The sequence below is a fragment of the Myxocyprinus asiaticus genome, chromosome 31, assembly GCF_019703515.2.
Source record: "Myxocyprinus asiaticus isolate MX2 ecotype Aquarium Trade chromosome 31, UBuf_Myxa_2, whole genome shotgun sequence".
NCBI lineage: Eukaryota > Metazoa > Chordata > Actinopteri > Cypriniformes > Catostomidae > Myxocyprinus > Myxocyprinus asiaticus.
This window is the reverse complement of record NC_059374.1, coordinates 35,384,959-35,399,754: the sequence shown is the minus strand read 5'-3', so window position 1 is coordinate 35,399,754 and position 14,796 is coordinate 35,384,959. Positions and strand designations below refer to the sequence as shown.

Sequence of the window (14,796 nt, the reverse complement as noted above, 5' to 3'; positions counted from 1 at the left end):
GTAACTATATGTTGTTTGGCAAACTTCTCACAAGAATTACATTTGCTTCTACTGAGGCTAAGGTATGGGTAGGTTTAGGGGTAGAGTTTAGATTAGGGTTAAGGGTTGGGGTAGGGTTAGGTTTAGGGTTAGGGTTAGGGGTTAGGTTAACAGTGTAATTACAGATGTAATTAAAATGCAAAAACACATATGTACATAATAAGTACATTGTATCAAATGCTTAATGTAAGTACATAGTAGTTAAAGACACCTAATATAAAGTGGGTCCATTTTTTGTTTTAATAATATTATTTTATTAATATTAGCAATGCACCTTAATACCGTAATACTGTGATATTTTTGTGACAATTATTTTACTGTAAAAATTTAATACTGTTACACCCCTAATTCCATGAAAATGTACATGTTCACAGTATACATACTATATACTGCAGGATTAGAAAGAGTAAAATGGTATTATGGAATTCCCACATAACCAATGGCTATGTTCCTAATGGAATAGTAACATATTGCTTACTGCATGCTGTGCAGTACTCTATATACTACAGACTGCATACTATTAAGTAGGCTATATTATTGTCACATAACATGAACTCACCACAGTGCTGTTAAATTGAGGGAGTGGCATCCGGTTATCATTTCTGAAGTAAACACAGTTATTTTGTTATTTTTAATTGCAAACAGTTGGTATCACTTCTGGTTCATTTGTCACTCTCAAAATGGAAGGTCAAGTCAAGCTCATATCCTCTTAAGAAGGTCCAGGAGTGCTTTTACACTCTTTTATCGGTATGTGCTGTGAATGGTGGCAGGTGGGTAGCGTTTCATTGGCTGGCAAAAGTAGAAAATGTTTCTGTAGCGTTGCTTAGTGGCTCCTTCAGTGTTTTCAAACCGAATGGGTTGAGTTGTTAAATACGTTAAGCATGAAGAAGGAGGTGTGTTTGTACATATGTATCAAGAGAGAAAGAGAGAGAGTCAAGGAAAAGGTTTCAGCCTTTCTGAGATCTTTTCTATCTTAATCTGCCCTCTCAATCATCCCATTTAAAGACTGATCTCAGAACAGCCCTTAAGAGCACCTGTTTCTATATTTACAGACTACACCGCTGCAGGTGAATGTGTGTATATGTGCACGATATGCCGCATACTCTCACACTTTTGTCCTATAGATGTGTGTGCGTGTGTGTGTGTGTGTATGTGCATGTGCGTATGTCCCAACGTCCGCGGGCATTGACTGGGTCACCTCTCCATTAGGGTGTGTTGTCATGGTGATTAATGACTGGTTCTATCATCTTTAATGCTGGTGGTAATGACGCGGGGTCCCATGCCGCCCACAGTAATCGCGTGATGTATGAGTGCACCGAAACCCCGGAGCAGAGGTAAAAACTAAACACATACACACACACACACACACACACACACACACACACACACACACACACAGTCATTGATGTTTACTCACAAAATTATAAGTAATGAACTGACCTGTGTGCCATAAGTGATACATTATATTTCATAATACGTATTGAATTAGTATTTTATTTAGGGTTTAGATATGTTGGGTTTAGCACGTACATTATGGGTGTTTCTTCAACTGTGGGCACTTTTGGCCCTGTGTACATTTAGAAAATAAACTCTCTTATAAAACACTTTTAACACTTTCACTAGTATTTAATTTGTGTACTAACAATGTCCAACAGTTTATGTACATGCATAGTGTACATACACTAGTTGTATAATGCCATTTTTTATTATGTCAGTTCCCACCACAGTGTCATTTCCACCACATCTTAAATTATAAATCGTTTAAACAACATTCTGTAATGGAAATGACGTCAAACATTTTTGGAATAAAATAACAGACTCTTTTGTCTTGGTAAGGATAATTTCATAGCTAACATTTTATGTATCCTAAAACACACAGTGTTTTATTTATTTATTTATTTATTTATTTATTAATAGAATTTGGCAAAATAACAGCTTGATTGGAAATGCTGCCCAATAAAATATTTTGTTCACAAGTTATATTTACCTTAATTTTTCATTGTTTTCTTCAAAACATAATTTGTTCCAGATTTCAATTCAAGCATGATCTTCACTGACACTTTTATTGTCTTGTTTAACAAATACGTTAACTTTCAAAAAAACTGTATAAGGGCCCAAAATGTTTGGTATGGTGGAAATGATGCCACAACTGTGGGACAAAACTTTATTTTGTTTTAATGAATATAATTGATCATTTTCTGAGTCTATCAATAAAAATTGTAGATTTTCACACATTAAATATTGAAGTGGTTTGTTTATTTCACTCTTTGTTTAGGATATCATAGTTTTAAACATAATTTTTTTTTTTATAATAGATTTTTGTAGTTTATTATTGAAAAGGGATTTAAAAGAACCAAACATACGTGCATATAATGAAAATATTAACAATATTACACCATGTCTTTATATGCACACACTTAGTCACCAATGCTTTTAAATGCCACTTTGAGGGTGGAACAGGAAGTGATGAGTTATTTTCTGTATTAAATGACAGGAAATGCTCCTATTCTTTAGTCTTCACAGACTGTGAATGTTGGGTGTAAGTGACATCATCACTGGGACATTTATAGGTTGTGTCACTGTTCTGTTCTTAAATGTCCTGTTCTAATCAGGGATGTTCTATAGGTGACTTTTCCCTGAAACAATAATATCCATTTATCTCTATGACATCATAATTGCCAGTCTGTCTATACTGATGTTATCTGTTCAATTGAAGGTGGGGTATTTTTGTTTTGAAGGATTCTACTGTTCTAGATTACAGGAAATCCTGGGTTTCTCACCGGCTTCACACAAATTTTTTTCTATTTTACTTATATACATCATCTTGTTCCATATAAATGTTTCTTATCCTAATCAATTAATTCTAAGCAAACAAAAACAAACCTCATAAAATTTAAGGAAAGTTCCTAAAACCTCACCACTGACTCATGCCAAACCATATTTTTATCTGCAATCTAATACTTAAACTGGTGCCATTTTTTAAGAAACAGACCACATTCTGCACTTCACTTTGGTATATTTTTCTATAGGGACGTTTACCTTTCAGAAATATACAGTATATGTTTATAGACCCAAAGAAATCCCCCGCACTGCTTTTGAGTGTCCTGTACCGTACCTTTTTTCCCCCTCGTTTCTTTAACAGGCAGGATAAAGCTGATCAGTTGGAGCGGCAGGAAGGCAGGGTTGGCAGAGGAGAGATTGAGTTACCTTTAAAAGCTCAGTGTTTGAAGAGTGTGGCCAACTAACTTTCAGTCTCTCTGTGGGCAGGAGCAATTTAAACGGCCCTGCTCAGATGATTATTTTGTCCTCTCGTGCCTAGTGGATCCACAGGCGTATGGTGGAGGACCTAACCTGGACCTCAGCTGTCATTTTAAAGTACATACGCACGCGCGTGCGTGCAAGCAATGCCACTAAGTAAAATATTGTAAATGGCACACAACATAGCATCTGGAAAGACTTAGCATAGATCACCTGTGATTCAGAGTCACAAGTAATATCTTTATGAAGCTGAAGGCATCAAGTTTGGCAGTATCATTCTGAAGAAATGTGGCTTTCTAAATTTCAATGAATGATGTTGATCTACTCTCCACAAGGGCCTGTAAGATGCATTGGGCAAAGTCATGTTGTCAAATTGTGTCACTGTAGACCATTATTTACCACTATTACTTTGAACATGTTATTCACCTTTGAGAGCACCACAGTCTATAACTGTACACAGTACTCATAAATAAAGAAGGCTGTCATAATTTACACTATAATTAATGTCCCTTTCAGTTCTGTAGCATTAATGACCCTTTCCAGATGTGGGCTACCATGTAATCACTGCTGTCAGGCAAATCCAGAACATTTCTGATTTTACTCAAAAATTGTTAACCATTCAGTCCTTGCTATAGTGAGTAGGAAATATTGTCTAATGCTACTTTAGAATTTGCTTCTTGTTTTCATGTAAATTACACAGACCAAAGAAAAAGCATGTTTGTCTTCATAATCGTCACACATATTCAGGTCTGGCTCCACTCTGGAATTCGGTCGTGTCTTGAAGGTTTGCTCAATTGTCGCAAAGTGTCGCAAGAATCACTTTTGCTGTTATTAAGATTAGGTTTAGGGGTAGTTTTGGGGTTTCTTCAAATCCGGCATTCCAAATAAACACAATAAACACACTGTTGAATGTGACTCAAGTAATACTTTGTGACAATCTAAAGTTACCTTCTAGACACAACATTAAATGTCCACGTTTCACAATCCAATAAATTCCCAAAAAATAAAATCAATTTTTTTCTTGATGAATATCTTGTTGAATTCTAAATATGTTGCATTATGGAAGTAAAATGGGTTGCAAATGTTGTGTTCAGAAGTTTTTTAAAATTGTAATCACCTTTAAACTTTTTTCTTAAAGTAGGCTACAAATAAACTAATGTCTCAATTAATATGAGGTAATGGAAACTGCAAGTATAATAATTACAGAGTAACACATCGCAATTAGGTTTTATTTGTTAACAGTAAATGCATTAGATATCATGAACTAACAATGAAAAATATAATTTTACAGAATTTATTAAGCTTGGTTAATTTATAAAAATAAACATTTTCATTGTTTGTTCATGTTGGTTCATATTGCATTCATTAATGATAACTTAACATATAAAACTTTAAATGTTAACAATGCATTAGAATATGTAGAAATTAACATTACCAAAGATTATTAAGTATTGTTCATTGTTAGTTCATGTTAACAAATTTAGTTAATGTTAATAAATACAACCGTATTGTAAAGTGTTACCAATTACAGTAAGAAAATGCTGTTTAAAATAGTTTTAGATGAAGAAGGTGTGTCACATGGTAGGACACTGCTGACAATGCTTGAAATTACACGTCAACTACCCACATAACTATGCGTAAATGTTTATTAGTGTAACAACATCAGTGAAAACAAAAAAGATGCCAAGAGTATATGTGCAAAAGTGAATTAAAGTTAAAACATCAGTGAAAATTAGGTAGCTACAGCAATAATAATGGGAAAAAATTATTTTTAGATCAAAATTACATATTTTAAATTGGGTAAATAAACACAACACTTCGAATATATAAATAAAAAATAAACAAATATAAATATATGTAACATATTAACACATACCTCTCAAGAGCAGATATTTGCAGATAGAATAGTTTGGTTATTTTGCAGATTAATGGCTCATATTTTCACTCTGTGTGAGTTTTTCTGCGTCTTTATGTCGGCAGTGTCTGAATTCCTTCCCCAGATTTTTCTTGACAAAACATTACAAGCCCTCTGCTTTGACAGGCACTGTTTCTGCCATCCGCTAATCAAAGTAAGCCTCAAACACTCAAATAGCCACAAAGTAATATTTTTCATGACATTTTTTCTGCATTTCTGTTGGGTGTGAGCATTATACAAGAAGGTGTAATCTCTGTCTAATAATACTGTGATAAGAAGTGGCACTTCCCAGCAATGTATTACTGCATGAATATATTGTGCAAATTAGTGTGTTCTGCTTATAGCTTTACTGTTTGCCGATTTTATAAACACTGGTTATTGTAATTGTTGTAACTTTCAGTTAATTTGCATTTGGTGATTATTCGTCTTATTTGTTGTTTTTGGCCAGGCGGCCACCTTTATTGCTTATATGATGGGCTGGCCATGGATACGTTTTTTGGTTGCATTCATAATACTGTAGGCATTAGTGAAAAAGAGAAGAGGTTTTTGTAGATGGTAGTTAATGGGATAAGGCCCAAAATATGCTGAATGAATTGGATGACCCTGAATCTGAAGGCACCGTGTAGCGTAAAGCTCCCGCTGAACGCTAGGAATGTGAGGTGACAGGAAGATGTGCAGGAACGGTGGCCCAGCCCTCATTAGCACTCACCAGTACCTGTCACAACACGTTAGCCACAGCAAGCTAGCCACAGCATGTTAGCCCCATCGTGACTTATGCACAGCAGGTTAGCTCCAAGCGTGTTAGCAACGGCACATTAGGTAGAGCATGTTAGCACTGTGTGTTAGCTTTTAGCCACAGCCTCTCAGGTCCCAGTGCATCAGCGATGCCAGGTTAGACAGAAGAGTTACAATATAACAGAGGTATGTTAGCATATTTACGAAGGCTAATTCGCCAAAGAATGACAGGAAACTTTTGTGGAGAGAGCCCTGCTGAAAAGGCCACCTTAAACCAGCCTAAGGTTGTTTCCTGGTCTTAGATGGTATCCAGGCTGGTTTTAAATGGGTATTGGGCACTTGTCAGCTTGGAGATCAGCCGGTTGAACAGCTAAACAAGCTGAACACCAGCTTGGCTGGGCATTCAGACCAACTAAACCAATTACACAAACCATCTTAAGTTGGTCTATGTTGTTGATTTCCAATAGGAAGTGAAACAGTGTGATCGGGACGTGATGCAGTCTGGACTTGAACCTACATTCCCAAAGCACCATGGCTTTTATGTGTCAAAAACATGCCCTACTGAAAGCAAAAACAGCTAAAACCAGACTAAACTGGTTTGCTGGTCTTAGCTGGTCTCCCAGCCTGGTTAGCTGGTCAGTTTTCTGGTTTTAGAGAGGTCTTTGGCAGTTTTTAGCTGGCCAAGCAAGGAGACTAGCTAGACCATCTTGACCAGGCTGCGAGAGACATCCTTAAACCAGATCAGGCTGGTTTACGTTTTCTTTTTCAGCAGGAAGGTCCTTGTGCCAAGGCCCTGAGGAGAGTAAAAACTGTTGTTTAAAGCCTTTAATTCCTATCAAGGAGTTGTTGGTCATGCTGGTGTTGATGTGTCAGCAAACCTTTCATATACAGTATCATATGTCTGAGTCCCAGAGGGGACAGTATTTGTGGACAGACAATATGTAGACTTCCCTCAACAGCCACGCGCTAGTTTTCCTCTCCAAGCAGAGCAAGAGGTCACAGGTCAGCAGACAACATCCTCCCTGTATTTAGCTCATTATTAACCCAAGCAGCTATAGCATCCGCTGTTTTCGCACTGGATCCTCTTCGCTGGGGTCGACAGAAAAAAAAATGGGAAAACGGAAGCATAAAAGTGTCAGAACAGTGAGTCTAAGAATTGCTCAGCTCTTCCCGATGGATGTCACCACCCGTATCCAAACATTCAAAAGAGGCCTCAGAAGGAGGATGGGTGGGTGTAACCGGCAAGGCCGCAAGTATGATTATCACCCCAGATCCCTTCTTATCCAGACTGTATTAACTGTTATCGCAGACGTAAAACACTTTCCCTTTCCCTGTGTTTGTTTAACTGCCCTGCTGGTCAAATATTTTGATATGGCACTGTGTATATTTACCCGTATATGCATAGGGTTTGTGGCATGTTAGAGGCTGGTTGCGGATGAGAAGTGTGGGTCTTCAAAAACAAATCAAACAAAAGTACTTGTTTTTAGCGCTAAAACAGGTTTAATACTATGTTTGCAAATGTATTGAATTGAAATTGTATTGTATTCCTAAGGTAAGCATCACTATTACAATTGCTTATAATTAAGATCCTAAGCATTAAACTTTGATGTGTAACTTGCAGTGTTTTTGCTATAGACGTTCAATGATACCTTAAATTGCACAGCTACAGTAGATGAAGGTTTTACCCTGGTAAACAATAAAAAAAATCCCATATACTTACTTTGAAGCAGGGACCTAAGCCAGTTCTAGGGACCAGAATGTCATAGACATGGGGATTGTCTCTTTTGACTTGGGCCAGTGTACAGAGGCCCCTGGGGTTCCTCTGAGTGGGGTGAAATTTGAGGATTTATCTTTAAATTGCTAAAATGGAATAATGTTGTCTTTATTTCTGTTTAGGAGGTGGGGAGGACTTTTCTCTTTTCGCCTCTGATGACCTGGAAGAAGTTGTGCAAGTGTCTGATGCGGATCCAGTCACATTGGCCAATCCTAATGACCTTCCTTCCCCTGGCCTATCGAGTGAAGCGCTTTCCCCAATTGACTCCTCCCCCTTCCACCCATCTTTCCACAACTCAATGTACTTGTCAGGGGAGGGGTTCAAATCAGTGCCTCCAGATTTTGAAGTTCGGGAGTCGGGTCTTTCCAGAGGAAACCTGGGCGTCTGGAGCCGGAGAAGACTGGAGGCAGGAGAACATCTTGGACCCTATGAAGAAGCATCAAGACACAGCCCAGAAAATGTGTCCCAAACATGGGAGGTAGGATCAAACGATACATTTGTAAAGTATTCTCTTACAGAGGTCTGATAACAGGCTTACTCAAGACTTTAAAGAAAATCTTCACGCGGTTAGGGATGAAAGTGCAGCAGATAACATGGGCTCATGGGCCGCTTGTCGGACTGAGAGCTTTGCTGTCATCAGTAGCAAGGCTGTGTGATTAACCCTGGCCTTCATGTTTTATGATGGAACACCTCTACTCCACTCTGTGATCTCACACTAACCCCAGTTAACTGTTGCCGTAATCCCATTAGTCATGATTACTAGACAGGCTGTTGGTCAGTGTTATGCCAATTCCTACATAATTTCAACAAACCAATATCCTTGAAAAAAATGTAAATGCCACTGCTATCAAAAAATATGACTAGACTAAAGATTTCACGCTCATATTCTGCCCTACAAAGGCAAGACCCAGTAATTACACCAACACTGTAATTTTGTCGTGGATTTTGTTATTATTTCAATTTCCACGCTCCATTTTCTCTTAATTTAAGCATAGCTAAGTGAAACCTGTCTGTCACAGGACAGATCATAATCTAAGGCTTTGTTAACACTGTGGCCGAATCTTAAATCTTATGTGGCCAGATCAGATTTTTAAACTGAATCATTTTAAACTGAAGTCGCTTTTGCTAGCACTTCCACATTGGCTGCCACAGTACTGGTGCAAACAACGCAAACCATGTGTGAGGCTTTAGCAATGAGTGGTTTGCCATTGATTATATTTTTCATGAGGGCAGTAGGGGTTGCACTGACAAGTCAAATAGTCACGTTTTCCTTATGAATACTACTGAATCGTCCAATCAGTTATTGCTATACTAATGAATATAAATGACTCTTCCTCTGCCAACCTATGTTACTGAAATTCATCAGTAGGTGTGGAGGCCGATGACTCTGCACTGATAGATCAAAGTGGCTGAAATGTTTTTTGATAAAGATGACACAAACACTACAGTAACCTCCAATATATGCATAGTGGCCAGCAAATATAACAGAAATACTAGTGCTAATCATTCAAAAAGGCTCCCGCTAGTGCTAGTTAGTGATTTTCAACATAACCAGCACAACTTTGCTGTTCTCTCCTTCAAGAACATGATTTGGCAATAGTTAGAAAAGCACTACAAGTTGAGGTACGATGACATGACTGAATGCATCTCAATCCTGCACACTATATCCCGTGTTTGCCCGTAATCATCTGTGCAAGCGGCTGCAAGAGGAGGGGGAACCACCTGCAGCTACAGTAATCCAGACATATAACTAGCAAAAACCCATACATTGTAGCGAACTTACAACTATCTGTTGTATATTGTAAAATTTATTTAGTAGGGGAGTGGATTTTCTGGCCCACTCGGGGGGGGGGGGGGGTGTGCAACCCCAAACATATTGAACACTGAACACATTTATAGCAGACAGCAGCATAAAAAAAGGAATGTCTTCTTGCCGCAATCCCTGACATAACCCGTTGCACAGTGAATTACGAAAAAAGACCCCACATGAAATACCATCTGATCGTTCAGACTGAGATGCATTAACAAAAATAAAACTGTAATCAGATTTCAAACCACCTACAAGGAAATTTGGATTGGGCTTGAGAAAATCGGATTTCATGTGTTTTTCCTTGTTCGAATTACAAAAATACTAAATGCATTTGAGTTGGATTGGCAAAAAATATATATATATTTTTGCTTCCTTTTTGAAAGAGGCCGAAGAGACCTGGTTTCAGTCATAACTTAATTTTGGCACAGTGTGCAGTTACAGTGTTTTGGCTTTGCACGGCAGTATTGGTCACACTTAACTGGTGCATTTTCAAACAAATATGGTAAAAAATGAAACAACCACTAAATAGAAATGGACAAATTAGATCTCGCTGATATGGGTTGACCAACCGGTTATATAACATAAGTATATAAAAAACATATCCCATTGTTCTGTAAATGTGAGATGATAATGGATAGCTATAAGGCAACTATACAAAGATGGTGAATAAACTCATAAAGAGTCCTGTCTATATGCGAGCACAGATGCATGATAAACAATTCCCTCAGCTACTGTTTACTGCTGTCTAACAATGGTCTGTATAATTTACTTCTGTCGGTCTTTCTGGTCAAATGGCGCCATGACCTCACTCAGAGATTAGAGCAGTCAATGCTCCCCCTGTGTTGTCGTCATACTGGGAGGAGTCATAATCCAATGTGCCTCAACTTTCCATACTCAATCAAATCCTGACGCTTATAAATCCTGCTTTTAGCCTGGGTAAAGACCACTTCTTAGAGATGCCCCTCCCTGTGCCCTCCCAGTCTATCAGATAACGGTCAGTCTACTCTCCCAGTCAAAACCAGGGTCACAGGACAAGGCCAGAGGTCGAGTGTTGTCTTGGTCAGGGTCAGTTTAGGCTAATTTCACCAGGCCGGAGAGGTCACAGGAGGGGTATCAGGCTAATTGAAAGTTGAAATAGACCCCGTATTGCCCTGATAAAGAAATTTTAAGCCTCCTCCTAAGAGAATGACCAATTCAATTCCACAAGCCTTCAGAATGGCTAATAAGAGTGCCATAATGGCATTGCTGTATAATATTACAACAAAACTGCAGTCAAATTGTTACAATAAAAATGTTTATTTATGATTAGTTCTGGCGGACTCAGGTCGGATTTTGGTCTTTTTGTATGGTGACAATTTAAACATTAATAAGCCATTCCATGCTGTTTTTAAGAGAAGTTGTTAAAGTCTTTTATTTTATTTATTTTTTTTTTTTTCAGGATATGGAATTATGGTTTAAATTCGGTTGCTGTATGTAATTATGGTTAAATTTGACTCAATACTGTTCTAATTAGCTTGCGTGATGGTTCTTTTTGGAAAACACAGCATTTAAACTTGCTTTTTAATTTTTTATGGAACAGATTTTTTTAATTTAATGGAGGATAATTCACTGAAAAATGACAAATCCTGTCATCATTACTCACCCTCATGTTGTTCCAAACCCATATGATTTTCTTTCTTCCATGAAACACAAAAAGAGATGTTAGGCAGTATGACAGCCTCAGTCACCTTTCACTTTCATTGTTTGGAATAATCTATAAAAGTCTATAATCTCATTTTGTGTTCCACAGAAGAAAGTAATAGGAGTTTAGAACAACATGAGGTTGAGTCAATGATGATAGAATGTACATTTATGTGTGAGCTATTCTTTTAAATTTTCTTTTCCCTCCTACACATGGCCCTTGTGGACAACAGCAGTCCTACATGTGCAAACATTAGATTTTAATATGATTGAAAAGGCTGCTGTCTACTAATGTTAGATTTACAGTCTCTTGAGCAAGCAGTCTCTCTTTTTCTCGCTGTCTCTCTTTCCTGTTCATTCCCTATATAAGGAGATGAAGAGAAAAATAAAGGTTTCATGAATTTTAATTCCTCAGTAATTTATTACACGCTTGAATAATATGTATTTAAGAAACTGAGAAGCCAAAGAGAGAGAGAGAGAGAGATCGAGGATGGATGACAGCGAGGCACAGCAGTGTTGTATCACTATGTTTAAGTAGCTGGTTGACAGCAGCCCATAACTCTCACCATTAAGTAAATAAGTTTTAAAGAATTTATGATGAAGTGCGGCATTATTCAGAGCGGATATTCAATGATGACATGGACACATTAAATATGGTAAATGGCATTAAGCATCTCTCTCAGCCATTTCCTCTCGTTCTCCTCTACACCCCCTCCCTCCGCCCCAGCGTGTGATAAGCCGTCAATATGCCAATATGCAAGAGACTGTAAAAATAAAATTGATTTGCTAAATGTGAGTTAAGATAGATCTGTTTGCTTTTATCATCAATTCTGCTGTGGGAAAGAGTGATGTCACCAGCTAGGGTACGATGAAGACAAAACCCATCTGGTGGCTTTGATGAAGTGTGTGTGTGGGGGGGGGGGGGGTTAGGACGTTAGGACGTTCAAGCCACAAGTACTGGAATGTTTGTACAGATCTATGAGCATGTTTGAACATAGGTTTTGTGTGTGATTATGTAAAGGTGTTTGTGTGATTGTGCATAAGCGTTTGTGCGATTTGTACATAGGTGTTTGTGTGATTGCGCACAGGTGTTCGTTTGATTGTTCACAGGTGCTCATTTGTTTGATTGTGCACAGGTGTTCGCTTGTTTGATTGTGCACAGGTGTTTTTTGTGTGATTGTGTACAGGTGAATGTTTGAATGATTGTGTGCAGGTGTTTGGGTGATTGCGCACAGGTGTTTGTTTGATTGTGCGTAAGTGTTTGTGTGATTTTGCATTGGTTATTGTTTAATGTCTGCGCAGGTGTTTGTATAATTGTACACAAGTGTTTGTTTGGGGGGGTGATTGTGTACAGGTGTTTGTGCACAGGTGTTTGTGAGATTGTGCACAGGTGTTTGTGGGATTGTGCACAGGTGATTGTTTGAATGATTTTGTACAGGTGTTTGTGAGATTGTGCACAGGTGTTTGTTTGATTGTGCATAAGTGTTTGTGTGATCTTGCATTGGTTATTGTTTGAATGTCTGCGTATGTGTTTGTATAATAGTACACAAGTGTTTTTTTGGGTGATTGCGTACAGGTGTTTGTGCACAGGTGTTTGTGAGATTGTGCACAGGTGTTTGTGAGACTGTGCACAGTTGATTGTTTGAATGATTGTGTACAGTGGTTTGTAAGATTGTGCACAGGTGTTTTTGAGATTGCGCACAGGTGTTTGTTTGTGTGATTTGCCGCATGTGTTTGTGTGATTGCACACAGGTGTTTGTTTGTGTGATTGTGCACAGGTGTTTGTGTGATTGTGCACAGGTGTTTGTGTGATTGTGCACAGGTGTTTGTGAGATTGTGCACAGTTGATTGTTTGAATGATTGTGTGCAGTGGTTTGTAAGATTGTGCACAGGTGTTTTTGAGATTGTGCACAGGTGTTTGTTTGTGTGATTTGCCGCATGTGTTTGTGTGATTGCGCACAGGTGTTTGTTTGTGTGATTGTGCACAGGTGTTTGTGTGATTGCGCGCAGGTATTTATGTAATTGTGCACAGGTTTTTGTTTTGCTTGATTGTACACAGATTGTGTACGTTTTTCTTTCTGTGATTTTTCAGAGGAGTTTGTGTGATTATGACCATTTTTGCTTGTATGATTGTGCACAATTGTTTGTTTGTGATTGTCTGAGTGCTGTGTATGCAAATTAAAGTTTGTGTATTTGTGGTGTCAGTGGCTGTTCTGGCTTACTTGGTGCCCTAGGCGAGATCCGACGTGGCACCCCTCTTAATATCAACAACAACAACATGAGAAACAGATCAATATTTAAGTCCTTTTTATACTCTAAATCTCCACTTTCACATCTGAAAATCACATTTGATGCCTGTTTAGTTTCACTTTCACGTCTGAATGTGTAAGTGGAGATTTAGAGTAAAAAGAGACTTCAGTATCTCACCCACATCTAACACGTCGCTTCTGAAGACATAGATTTAACCACTGGAGTCTTATGGATTACTTTTATGCTGCCTATATGTGCTTTTTGGAGCTTCAAAGTTCTGGCCAAATTTCACTTGCATTTTATGGACCTACAGAACTGAAATATTCTTCTAAAAATATTCATTTGCATTCTACAAAAGAAAGAAAGCCATGTTTCTGGAATGTCATGAGGCTGAGTAAATGATGAAAGAATTTTCCTTTTTGGGTAAACTATCCCTTTAAATAAAAATAACTAGACAATGAATATAGAAATGAAGTAACTATATATATATATATATATATATATATATATATATATATATATATATATATATATATATATATATATATATAGGTACCCTGTTGTGCTGCCCCAGAGAGCGTTGCCGCCCTAGACGACTGCCTATATCGCCTATGCCAGGATCTGCTACTGTGTGGTGTAAGGGGTTGGGTAAAAACAGTGTGTCTGTGACAGAATTTGTCTCTGATTGTGCACAGGTGTCTGTTTGTGTGTATGATTGTGTGGTTGTTAGAGGCAATTTTAGAGGCCAGAAGCTCTTTGAAACACCATCATAAATTTGAACCCTTACTCTCTCTGTGTGTGTGTTTGAGTAATGAATGCTTTTGAATTACGAGTTCAGATGACTTCAGTAAATAAAACAGCCACCTGCTTCACCAACACACAAACACACACACAAACACATAAAACAATTTTTCCGGGCATAGAAGTTTGGTAGTGGGCTGACAACACTGGAAAGGTGTGTGTGAGCATATGTTTCTTATATGGCCTGTATGCATGTGTGTGTGTGTGGGCAGGTTTGGGTGGTTTATGAGGACATTTTTTTAGGTTACAAACTGGCAATTACAAGTGTATTATGCTATAAATGTGGTTTATGAGGACATTTCTAGTGTCCCCTTAATTCAAATTGCTTAAAAACATACTAAATTATGTTTTATTGAAAATGTAAAAATGCAGAAAGTTTTTTGTGAGGGTTAGGTTTTGGATTCCTGCATTTAGCCACTGGAACAATCGTAGCATGTTTCCGGACTTGTGGGACCGTTTGCATCTGAAGTGAAATGTTGAAAATAGATGAGAATATGCTACTTAGTTGTGAACTGCATGACTTCAGCACTTTAC

At 38.0% G+C, this 14,796-nt stretch overlaps 1 protein-coding gene across 1 annotated transcript in view; it reads left to right on the top strand.

The window, feature by feature from the left end:
• The window catches only part of LOC127422432 (MDS1 and EVI1 complex locus protein EVI1-A-like), a 218,961-nt gene that overhangs the window by 79,109 nt on the left and 125,056 nt on the right, over positions 1-14,796 (top strand). Inside the window, exon 2 of the mRNA XM_051665947.1 lies at positions 7,844-8,199. Within this exon, the coding sequence (XP_051521907.1) occupies positions 7,844-8,199 (356 nt within the window). The remainder of the gene's footprint in view (positions 1-7,843; positions 8,200-14,796) is intronic.